The 13,123-nt window shown below is 37.2% G+C and overlaps 1 protein-coding gene and 1 long non-coding RNA gene across 3 annotated transcripts in view; both read right to left on the bottom strand.

Moving 5' to 3' along the window:
• Nucleotides 1-222: 222 nt before the first annotated feature.
• LOC134608961 (uncharacterized) lies at nt 223-2,016 on the bottom strand. Its single transcript, XR_010090775.1, has 2 exons — nt 768-2,016; nt 223-671 (listed from the first exon to the last, which is right to left on the bottom strand). It is a non-coding gene; the product is annotated as an uncharacterized LOC134608961 (long non-coding RNA).
• A 214-nt stretch (nt 2,017-2,230) lies between these two features.
• Nucleotides 2,231-13,123, bottom strand: part of VPS50 (VPS50 subunit of EARP/GARPII complex) — a 215,617-nt gene continuing 204,724 nt past the window's right edge. For both annotated transcript variants that reach the window (XM_063452255.1, XM_063452256.1), the window contains 3 exons: nt 4,905-5,026; nt 3,860-4,049; nt 2,231-3,432 (listed from right to left, as the gene is read on the bottom strand). In XM_063452255.1, the coding sequence (XP_063308325.1) occupies nt 3,313-3,432; nt 3,860-4,049; nt 4,905-5,026 (432 nt within the window). In that variant the 3' untranslated portion in view covers nt 2,231-3,312. The remainder of the gene's footprint in view (nt 3,433-3,859; nt 4,050-4,904; nt 5,027-13,123) is intronic.

The following is a 13,123-nucleotide window of genomic DNA, read 5'->3' as shown; positions in this document are numbered from 1 at the left end:
ATCATTTTTCTCTCATCCATTATGAGCACACCTGTTCGTTTCACTCCATATCTACAGCATCCATACATCCATTTCAATCAAAGTGTTTAAATAAATTATTGGGGATTAGAAAGCAACAAGGATGTCCACAGCAAGATGAGCATGTGAAAAGGTTACTATCACTTAGAATCATGGCACATATTCCACAACTCATTGATTCAAGACAATTAAATCCAGCACTCATTACCATTAGTGTTTTCTTTTATTACACAGCCATAATTTCAATTAATATTTCTAATTTACTTTTGACAGCTCAAAGGATCTGAAAAAGCAATGCTGTAGCTCAAATGGGAAAACACAAATGACAGATTTGGAGTGAGAGAAGAATATATATATTTATAAAAACAACCTAAACAATATTGTGTCATTAGGGTGTCTGATACACAAAACTATACAGATTTTCTTTAGGAAATAGGTCATAGAATATTGATACGCACAATATACAGATATGTTTCTCATTGCATTAACAAAGCAATTTTACGTGTAGCATATTAAAGACATTTTGGATAATGTGGCCAATAGAGTATTATAATAGAAGAGAGTGTTCAACACATATTTATACAACTCCATGGCAATGGGAAAGTTATCAGGAATTAGTAAAGGGGTTCAAACAAAAACAATTTTATTAACCCCTTAAGGACCAAACTTCTGGAATAAAATGGAATCATGACATGTGACACATGTCATGTGTCCTTAAGGGGTTAAAGGAACACTATAGGGTCAGGAACACAAACATGTATTCGTGACCTTATAGTGTTCAAAACACCATCTAGCCTTGAATATAATAAAATCTTGCCTTTATTCCAGTCTGCTGCTGCTGGCTCTGCCCCCTTGGCTGACATCATCAGAAGTGGTGATCTAAGCCAATCACAATGCTTTCCCATAGGAAAGCATTGGACTGGCTGAGACTGTCAACAAGGCAGATCAGAGGCAGAACCAGCAAAAGCCAAACATAGCCTTGTCCAATCAGCATCTCCTCATACAGATGCACTGAATCAATGCATCTCTATGAGGAAAGTTCAGTGTCTCCATGCAGATGATGGAGACACTAAATGTTAATCCTGTAAGTGTGCAGCACTGCCCCAGGAAGCACCTCTTGTAGCCATCTAAGTGGTAACTGGAGGTATCCCTAGGCTATAATGTAAATAGTATTTACTGAAAAAAGTCTGAAGGGACTGAATCTACTCATCAGAACAATTACAATAAGCTGTAGTTGTTCTGGCGACTATAGTGTCCCTTTAAGACATTTTAAGCATAATCTCTATTTCACTGGAATCTATCATTCTGATTATGCATTAGACTTACTTTGGACCAGTAAAACATGCAGTATGAAAAAGATTCATATACATTTATACTCTCCAAGTATCTATAAAATGACTCCCTTTTGATAAAGAACATTAAATTCCATTATAAACAATCTCTTCATTGAAAGTATAGACAGCTGTTCATGGATGCAGTGTTGAGTCAGTAATGCTAATGACACAAATTAGATAGATTCATCGTATACATTAATATTTCACATTCCTAAAGTATCTAAGAAATGTCTATTTTTGGAATGAGGACCTTAACATCCATTATGAATTTGCTCTATCTACCGATTATACAGAAATGCATTAGTGGTTACATTTGATCAGATGTTACAAAAAAAATTCCTGTAAGAGATTTCGATTTAGATAACGTAGTATGTAGTAATTATAGAATTTACATTTCACAAACTAAGTTTTCATTGAGCAAAACAAAAGGTCACGTGTTAAGTGCATTATATTTTTAGAGTATTGAACCAACGGATTTAATTTTATGGATTTAATTTTAATAGCTACAGAATATTAAAATTTACATGAATTAATTTTACATTTCATATGTAAATGTCCTCTTTGAATATAGTATACTTTAGTATAGTATAATTGTTTTATGTAAGCAGCAATTTACACAAAATTTCATTTTTACAAGGGGGTCTCCAAAATTCCATATATCTTTCTAGATCAGTCAACATAATGGATTTTTTTTTATTTGTTGATATTAATTCTGAGTTTCAACACTACACAAGATTGTTGGGTTTTATTAGTCAAAACATTCTTGCTTTCATAAGCAAATAGCAGATATTGTGTATAAACATTGAATAAATCCCAAAGTAACAGAACACAAGATCTATACAGCCTGTAAAAAAACAAACAAACAAACAAAAAAAAAACAAAAAAAAAATGGGATTGTTAATTTGTAATTAAATAGCCTACATTAACTATGGTTATGACAACATGTTTTGTTTCAGTTAACTTTTCAATGCCCAGTCTTTGCATGAAGCAAAATGAGATGCTTTCTGTATGGAATGCAGTTAGTTTGGGAATGGTTGCTATGGTGATATCCATGGATTCCAAGCTCAACAGCAGCACTATACAAAGAGTAGTTGCAAATACAATTAGATCAAACTATTCCCATCAAAGTAGAAACATTTAAAAAAAAAAAAAAACACTATCAACAGATACCCGCTATCCAATAAAGTGTATACTCTGTTACCTAAAACAAACAAGGAAAACCGTTATGTAGGATGAGGAAGTAACTTAAGAATGGTGGTGGGTTCAATGGAAAAAAAGGTGTGTTGCGGAAGGGAGGGTCAGGACTAGGCATTTGGCAGCAATAAGGAATAATAATGAACAATCTAACGGCAAAAACAAAGAGGACCATAGTGGGAACCATAGTATGCTTTATAATACAATTCCCATACATTTCTAAATATAATCACCAATAGTTCTGCAAAAACAAATTAATAATTACTATTGTTGTTTAGACTTGTCTTCAAATTAATTTTTCCGAACAGGTTTATAACAGAAGGACCATATTAGTGATGTACTCCAAGACATGGACGTTTTTACTGAATGCCGAGGACATGGCTGCACCAATAACTGTCTACAGATGCTTAAACGTCGAGTCTTTAATCAAATCCTCTTTACATGTAGCAAAGGAGAGCATTTGGATTTCTTCATATTGGACGGAATACATATATTTAAAAAGTAATGCTTCATTCAAAAAAATGGAGCGTAATCACTAATTTCCCACAATGAGGCAGTTTGTAACATTTTATGATAGTGCACGTAGGACTATTACAAGTTTCTAATTATGAGATGGAAACTAAAAGGACAGCACACCAAATGTAGTATTAAAATAAAAAAACAATCTATGGAATATGCATGCAGTTTAGAATTTAAGCTCTCTCTATTCCAGCAATACTAATGTGTTTTGTCAAGTCATGCAGATGGTAGTTAATTCCTTGGGCATTCATCTTTTAGGACGATCCAGGTCATCAATAGCAGAGAGTAGCTTCTGTCTGGCTTTTTTGTTTATATGGGAGCCCAGGCAAACATTCACCAAATTAGTCAGCTGCTTTGTTGAATATTCCTGATTTTAAGAAAAGAAAAACCATTAGAACAAGGATATGCAACCCTAGTCATCCAGCTGTTAAACTGCAACTTCCAAAGTTCAGCATCCATAGATTTCAATATACTATAGGCAGATCACGTTTTAGAAGTAAAACATCCTCGTGTTATAGTACATAGAGCAATATATATATATACACATATCCCATTGAAATTGAATCATTCTGGTTGTTCTTCCATAACAATAGGTTAGTTCTGACGAAAATCCCCATGTATATAATGTACATTAAAAATGATAAAAGTAGTTGGAAATTGACCACTACATATAACTCAAAAAACTTGAGTGTGCCAGTGTTTTCATGACAAGTAGGAGAGCTTTGCTGAATACAAACAAATCATACATATATTGGTAGCTATAGTGACGATGAAGAGAAATAAGATGCCCTTACCCGATGCTCTTTGATCCAGCGTTCCATGTCATTTTCAGTTAAGTAATAGGCTTTTATGTACGTCTCCACAAACTCTTTGTCAGGAATGGGTCTAATGTCAGTGAGTTTCTCAAGCTTCATCAAGAACTGCTGGAAATCCAGCTGCATGAGTGCCCGGCCTTCGTTGCTGCATTTCTTGACATTCGCGTAGCTAAAGATAATAGAAGAGTATTGATACAAAGTAGATTGGTCATACAATTAGAAAAAAAAAGGCATGGTGCCCTATACTAACAGCATTATAAAATTCATGCATAAGTAAAGAGGTGGGTGGGGCTATCCTACGGTACACGAGAACATAGAATTGCTCCCTCTCATCTCATGCATTAGGCATGAGCAGCTTTTAAAGAGGAGGAGAGAAAAGAGAGCACAGGATAAAGCCGTTCCTATAGGCGAAACGCATTTAGCATTTTTCAAATTGTTAAGATTGCGCATCGGTAGATTACGGGGTTTATTAGCGATGCTCGGACTACACAGAATTCACACTGGAGCAGACCAGCATTGTTAAGGAGTACGCACTGTCTTCACTAACGTCAGCCCACAGTGCACTTTATGCGAAAGCTGAATACAAACAGTGGCTGAATCTTGGCACACAAAAAGTGCCAGTGCATACGTGGAGAACCCTCTATCAGTGTTTTCCCCCTGCAACCCTAACAAAATACAACATAATATATATATATATAATTTTAAAATAAAGGGGAGGTTCTCCAATGTTGGTAATACTTTTCACCACCTAAGAGAAAAATAATAATTTCATAGTAAATGCCAGTATATAGAGGCTATAATAAACATTGTATCAAGGATCTACAGTGTATATATTGGCATGTACAAAGGTGGCGAAAAGAATAATCACCAAAGCAGAGCAACCCCCCACCCCCCATTCTAATTTCCTTAGGTGAAAATTCCCTTTGCCTTCCTCCCCTGGCATTGATATGTGTCACCACTGATTGTAATGGAGAATGCATAAGAAACAAATGTATAACGATAAAAAAGATATATTTTTACTTACCCTTCAACAAGAGTTCTATTGGCAAGCCGGATGCAATGTTCCCAAAGAATATTTGAAACTGGCAAAGGTATACGGACATGTTTTGAAAGTTCAGCGAGCTTCTTATTAAACTGTTCAAATTCCTATTACAAAATAAATAACACAGTTATAGGATACAAATGACGTTAGTAGAAGACAAATCGTCTAAAGGCACATAACAGTCCAACAGCCACCTTAGCATAACTATAGTCTATTCACTAATGATAAGTCTACAATGACAACACGCTGTAAAGTAATGACCAAGGCTCAATATGTAAAGTCATATGATGCTACCCAGGTCTACCTAGGATAGGGGTGCCCAAAAGGTAGATCCCCCAGATGTTCTAAAACTACAGCTTCTAGCAACCCTTCTGTAGCGTGACCCCTTATTAAAAGACAATCACAGTGACGTTAAGGGACCAATACAAAAACTCTGCTGTGATTAACACATCTTTTTAAATGTCCATGTACGCCTATATATGAGGAAGAGAGAGAAATGTACTTGAGATTTTGCCATCTATAAATCTGTCAGCCTGTCTGGAAAGTATTACGTATGTTTATTGAACTATTTACTGCCAATGCTGATCTTACTGCCCACAGATACAAATTGTGCAGCCACTGTTAATAATCTACTGCTTTTACACGGCACTGAGGAGTCTCGCAGGCAGGGTAGGGTCCATAGAACACTTGCCAGACCTGAAATGCACTATCCAAGGTTGATTTTTTTTTTTACTTGTCAATTGCTAGTGGGCAAATAGAAATGTTGTGCCCTATTGTTTGCCAATAGTAAGGCATCGCATTTTCGATCAGCCAATTTGATTGACCAGATGCCATAGAGCCCAGTGTTACCATCACCTTTTTTTCCTAACAATTTCAACGAACACCGAAGAAACATTACACAACAAGCTTTCTGAATTTACCAGTGAATGTACATTTGTTTTGTGAGTAGTAAAAACTAAAATGTCCTTATTCTCGCATTTTAATGCAAACATTATTTTAGCTTAATAACGGAATGATCTTTCTTTTCAGTTTCCCATTACCAGCTATACAAGTGACACACACATTTTCAGACTTGGTCGTACTTAATAGAACTATGCTATCAGATTTGCTGTCCATCTTTCTGTAAATGGAAGTTGCTTATCAGAAATATTTAACGCAACCTAGAAAGTCGGACACTAAGTATAGCTACGGTTCTACGTTACTTGTTTGTAAGTGCTTTCCTTTAAAACATTTATTATCCCCTAAAAGGGACAGTTAAGCATGTGTTCTATGAGCAAATCCCTAAAGCTGATGATCACAGAGGCTGTTGTGTGATATGTAACTATTTAGCTGCCATCAAAACATTTGAGTGAAAGATATTTGTACCTTTCAATCTTTCATGAATTTAACTCTAAGTCTCAATGATAGAGTTTGAGTAAAAGATCTGCCCACATGTTTGTGACGTTGTGAGCTAATTATAGCGTTAACATTTGTATACTATTACACACACTAACTTTTCTGTAGTGGCGAACCAATGCAATACAGGACATGCGTCTCTCTCTTTAGGTATTACTGCCTTTTTTAAGAAAAACTCCATGTCATTGTGCTTTTTCTTAATGTGTAACTCGATATCTCAGACCTTCTTCTATCAGCTAAAGCCACATTTAGGTATTCCACACTGACCGACCATACAGAAAAAATCACTCTAAGTAAGTGATGTAAAATTCCCATTGTATAGCATTGCTGAAGATCTATATTTGGCCCTGATTCCCATAGCAGCATCACTTTTGTACACTATGCAAGCTGCAAGGAGTTCATAGTGATGTCATCATGAGGACTCCCTGCTAATTAGAGGCAGGCGCTCAAATTTAGATTTTATGTTCATTCATAGAATTTATTTTAATTAAATAGTTTTACATAATTGCACTACTGATATGGTCTCTGAAACAAGAGCTGGTTAGATAGGTTTAACCCATTAAAGGACCACTCTAGTGCCAGGAAAACATACTCGTTTTCCTGACACTAGAGTGCCCTGAGGGTGCCCCCGCCCGGCTCTGGAAAGGGGAAAAGAGGTAAAAACTTACCTTTTTCCAGCGCTGGGCGGGGAGCTCTCCTCCTCCTCCTCCTCTCCGCTTCCGTTCCGCCCCGTCGGCTGAATGCGCACGCGCGGCAAGAGCTGCGCGCGCATTCAGCCGGTCGCATAGGAAAGCATTTACAATGCTTTCCTATGGACGCTTGCGTGCTCAAACTGTGATTTTCACAGTGAGAATCACGCAAGCGCCTCTAGCGGCTGTCAATGAGACAGCCACTAGAGGATTTGGGGGAAGGCTTAACCCATTAATAAACATAGCAGTTTCTCTGAAACTGCTATGTTTATAAAAAAATGGGTTAACCCTAGCTGGACCTGGCACCCAGACCACTTCATTAAGCTGAAGTGGTCTGGGTGCCTAGAGTGGTCCTTTAACCCCTTAAGGACACACGACATGTGTGACATGTCATGATTCCCTTTTATTACAGACGTTTGGTCCTTAAGGGGTTAAGGACACACATTCAAAAGCTTGTCTTGCACTTAAGGACACACGCAATTTTCGCATTTTTTGCGGTTTGTGTTCAACTGCAATTTGCATTTTACAAATTTATTGCACCAAAACATATTATATACTGGTTTTTAAAGGACAAAAAGGGCTTTAATTTGATGTAACATATACATATATAAATGCTTATTTATTATAACAAAATGCAAAAAAAAGGAAAAATATTGTTTGTTTTTTTTACAGCTTTTACAATAATAATGTGTGCATAATTAGTGTAGGTTAAGGAACGTAATTAAAAATACATACAATAGTTCTGATTTACAGAATATATAATGTGTCTAGGATTTTAAGTTTTTTTGGTAGTTACAGGTCACAAAACACTAGGAGTAAACGAAACTTTTAATGTGGAGCGATTTTAGAATTTGGTATGTTTGTCTTGTAAGCCTAATAGTCATCAAAGTAAACAAAATTGCCACACAAAAGTATATATTTATATAAAGTAGACATGACAGGCTATTTACCTAAGGATATTTTTTTTTTTTTTTTTTTTTTTAATTCTTTATTTTTGAGTGCAGGTTTAAATACAGTTGTATACAGAGGCTTGTTCAACACAACATATCGTGTTATACATTTGGCACAGGTAGTCATGAGGTACTGCACTTTCTTTTTTTACAAGATAGGAACATAGATAATACAAGATATAGTATAATTATGATGTACAACGTTTGAACCGTCGAGTGTTATTGTAGGTTAGGCTAGGGTCGTTGCTTGGGTGTAGATAAATTTTTTAAGGGTTAAAGTTATGATTCTATAGGTTAAACATTAAACATATTCAATCAAGTTTTACCGTTACAGTGAAAGAATGGACTGGTGCTGGCTTTCGTTTATAGGTTAAATATGAAACATGTTCAAGCTAGCTTAACATTACAGTGAAAAATAGACTGTTGCATGCTTTTGTTGCAGGAATGCACTATTATTCATGTTATTCCCAGCATAGGTTAGTATTTTCAGTTACACACGTTTTACGTTTTCAACGAATATAGTAGAGTTTTGCATTATGAATCTATGGGTTAAGCCTTAAGCATAATCAAACAACCTTAACGTTACAGGGAAAGAGACTGTTGCGTGCTTTTGCAGGAGTACACTATTAACACACTATTAACTGTGCAGGAAAGATACAGGTATATGTAATGTGCCTCAACAGCACGTTTTAAACAGGCAACAAGCATTCAATTTGGTACTTGGGTTCTGCACGTTTTAGTATTTGTGTTAAAACATGCTAGACATAGATTTAGGCATGTTGCAGAGAGATGACATGGTAAACTCGTGTCAGTTTTTAGTGGTAAATCAATAGATTAAACGTTAACTGTTCTAACTGACATCATAAAGGTGATCTTCAACAGAGGTGTACTGCTATCACATACATCCCTAGGTAAGTAGTGCTGTTGCAGGCTATTCATGTATGTCTGATTATATAGAATAATTGTGCGCAAGTATGGTATGTGTTATCTAGACCTGTGAATGTTTAAGTGCGCACAAGGTTAACGTCATGCTATGAGGGTGTGAGATGGGTGTGGACATTGGGATTTACTACACATTCTTAAGTGAGTATGGTCAAGCTGAATAAGACGTCAGCTTGTAAACTTATGAGGCCTACCTAAGGTTATTTTGACACTTTTTAAGTAGCCATTTCACCGCCAATCTCTGCTAAATATTGGAGTAAAATTGTGTGGTTTTTTTTTGTTTTTTTTAACACAGAAACGTATAACAAAGATCTCTCATCTGTATTTCGTAAAGTGTGTGCTATTCCTGTATAACACCTCATTTTGTGTACAGCTACATCTGCTGAGTACAACGATACCCCCATTGTATGTCTTTGGCACTATTTCGTGAAGCTACAGTGGCATATAGGAAACCTGTCCATTTTAGTATATACTGTAGAATTTTAAGAGACTTGTGTTTCAATTTGGGGCATTATAGCAGTTTGACTTTTCGAAAAAAAAAAAAAAGACCTAGGGTATTTCTCCAGGGTATTTCAAAAAGCATATTTTAAACCTTAGCGTGGGATAATTTTTTTGCTAGTTTGTACCAAGTCTAGCAGCGATTATCAATTTTTCTGCCTTTTTGACACAACCTTGGAGATATTACTGTACATTTTGCAATCCTTATGTGTGCTACGGCAGTATAACACCTAATATGTTGCTCAGCTATGCAACAATACTCCCATGTGTACCTTTTTCAGGGATATGTGGATGCTGAAGGGGCACATTGGAGACCAAGCCATATCAGTTTTATTCAAACTTTGAACTTTGATTCTGGGTCCATGTATAATATAGAGAATTTGAGCAGGTTGTTAATAAACTACCCCACAAAGGCCTACCATTTAAAAAAAATATATATATTAATCACTGTATTAACCTGCATCAAACTTTGTCTGCTGATAGAATTCAGAATCCTCCTCGGCACTGTACTTCCCAAGCAATTTTAACTTTTTACACCAAAACTTAAACTAAATAATGTTATAAAAGAATTATTTTTCTATTTTTTTTTAAATCTTTTCACCCCCAACGTAACACTAATCTTCCCAATTCCCCATGAATTACCATGCACCCTAATTAACTAAATAAAATTAGAAAAATAATAAAATAATCAAAGTCAGAGGTGAGAATTGCAGAAGCCTCATGGGCCCTAAACGTCGTCAGCAACTTTAAAATAAAAGAAAGAACTAAATTTAAAAAAATAACCCCAAAAAACTAAATTATATATATAAAAATGTGCAACTTATTCGTCCAGGGTGTGAAAAACGTTGAAACAGTTGCCAATACAAAGGATGGGCTGAGAGGGGCAATCAGGGCAGTAAAAGCTGGTTTTCCGTTCTTATGCCCCTCTGGTAGCACAAACTGCACCTTTTCTAGGGTGTCTTCTTTTTGGGGGTTGGTGGTATGCGGAAACAGAAGTGAACTGTCTCAACCCTTCTGCTGCTAGGCCTGGCTGATGGTTCCCCACTGTGGAACTCCGTGAGCAGCCCAGAAATCGTCTGAAACTGAAAATCCAGAAATGTGGATTTAATTTCAGCATTTGCCTTTTTGTATAGAATAAAGGCATTGTGTGTTGCCATTTGTATTAGGTAAATGCCAAGCTTTTTGTACCATGCCCTGGTCTTCCTCAGTATTAAATATGGCTGCAGCAGTTGGTCTGACAGGTCAACTCCCCCCATATGCTTGTTGTACTGCCTAATGCAGATTTGAACCCATCTAGTTTCTTGTCTGCCACGAACTGCGACTCTTTGAGTGTTCATGGATGTTAGCATGAACACCTATTTTTTATCTTTAAATTTGAGAGCCAGCAGTTCGTCCTGGCAGAGATCAGCTGTTTCGCCCTCTTGAGCTTTTTTTGTGCCAGGGCTTTTGGGAAACAGGCACATGTTTTTTCGGATAGTACCGGAGGCCAAAGTTTCAAAGCAATAAAGCCTAAGAAGAGGGATCCTGTTATAGTAGTTATCTATATATAAATTATACCCCTTGTTTAGCAATGGGATAATTCGATACCATACAATTTTCCCACTAGTCTCAATGATATCTAGGCAACCTGGGAGATCCAAGTGGCTGTCTTTAACTTCGTAAACACGGAAGGTGTAAATATAGCCACTGGCACTTTCGCAAAGCTTATATAACTTTAGCCCATACCAGGATCTTTTCTCCGGGATATATTGATTAAACAACAGTCTGCCCTTGTATTTCATCAAAGACTCGTCTATACAAATATTTTTTGTGGGGTGTATATTGAGCCAAATTGTCTGTTGAAGAGCGAAATTAGGGGGCAAATCTTATAGAGATACTGAGGATTACCTCTTGGAGGGCACTTTGAATTGTCGCTTAAGTGTAAACAGTGCAGTATCGCTTCGTATCTGAACCTATTCATGATCTGGGAGTAAATAGGGGTACTGCATACAGGATTTTTGGACCCTAGCCAATGCTAGGTTTTTTTAAGAATGTCCATTAGCATAGTCAGTGGCCAGAGTTTTTTTTAATTCTGGCACACTGACTGAGTACAAACTCCCTTTCCTGGCGATAAGACTCTGATCATTAAGTGTCAGATACTGCTTAGCATAAATGTTGGTCTGGGTGACAATCTCCTCTAAAATATCATCCCCCAAGTATAGCTGCATGAAATCCAGTGCACTGTAGTTGGCCAAGTCCAACTGAATTCCAGGACTGCCAGTAACTCTGGGATGTCAGGCGTAAAATCATTTGGGGGTTCCCAGTTACCAACGCCATGAGCCATGTCATGGGACTCGGCGCTTACAACAGAGGGCCCTGCAGTATCAGGCAAAGAGTCATCACCACTCTCAGAGGCAGTGTCTGTGGCGTCAAAGTCGGCCGCTAAAATATCATAGGCCTCCTCAGCAGTGTACCTTCTAGACATTGTGAAGCTGTAACTTTAACCCCTTAAGGACCAAACCTCTGGAATAAAAAGGAATCATGACATGTCACACATGTCATGGGTCCTTAAGGGGTTAACTTAGTTTTTCTATTTTTTTTATTTTTTTTTACTTTTTTCTTTTTTTTATACTTTTTAAAAAACGTTTCCAAACTTTTAGACCCCAACTAGGCTAACACTGAATTTCCCACTAAAGTCCACCCACTCCAGCTGATTAAAGAATCAACGTAACATTAATAAAATAACAAATTAAATAAAATTAACCCCTAAGGGTTAAAATATATCAAAATTAACCCTTGAGGGTAAAAAAAAAAATTAGATCACAGTTAAATACTGTGAACAGTATACTGATCACTGCAGGCAGTGATCAAAAGGACATGGGAAGGGTTAAAACTTTGTTTAAAGGGACACTATAGTCACCAGAACAACTACAGCTTATTGAATTTGTTCTGGTGAGTAGAATCATTACCTTCAGGCTTTTTGCTGTAAACACTGTCTTTTCAGAGAAAATGCAGTGTTTACATTACTTCACTGGCCACTCCTCAGATGACTGTTAGAGATCCTTCCTGGGTCATAGCTGCCTAAAATGCATCCAAACATTCATTATCTCCTCCCTCTGCATGCAGACACGGAACTTTCCTCATAGAGATTCATTGATTCAAATCATCTCTATGAGGAGATGCTGATTGGCCAGGGCTGTGTTTGAATCATGCTGGCTCTGCCCCTGATCTGCCTCTTTGTCAGTCTCAGCCAATCCTATGGGGAAGCACTGTGATTGGATCAAACTACCACTTCTGATGATGTCAGCAGACTGCTTGTTTTTCTGAGTCAAACAGCATGCAGAGTTACAGCTTCAGGCGTGAATACAGTAAGATTTTGCTATATTTATTTCATGAGGGGTCCAGGGGGGCTAGATGGTGGTTTTAACACTACAAGGTCAGGAATATATGTTTGTGTTCCTGACCCTATACTGATCCTTTAAAGGTAATAAAAGTACTTTTAAAAATCATATACACTAAAATGGCACACAATGTTGCAGCACCGTCTCTCTCCACTTCTACACACACACACACACACGTGGAGGGAGGAGGATCGGAAATCCCAACAGCACTGTGCCTGGCCATCACAGCGATCACATTTGCTGGGACAGTGCTGTTGCTCGTCTGCCTGTGACGCCGAGGCACCCAGCAACAGCGTTAACCCTACGATCGCCGAGACCGCAGCAATCTGGCGTTAACGTTAGCAAAT

This window comes from Pelobates fuscus, chromosome 4 (genome assembly GCF_036172605.1).
Source record: "Pelobates fuscus isolate aPelFus1 chromosome 4, aPelFus1.pri, whole genome shotgun sequence".
In the NCBI taxonomy this organism is placed as follows: Eukaryota; Metazoa; Chordata; class Amphibia; order Anura; family Pelobatidae; genus Pelobates; species Pelobates fuscus.
Note: the sequence above shows the minus strand (reverse complement) of the source record. Positions and strands in the feature narration are given on the sequence as shown.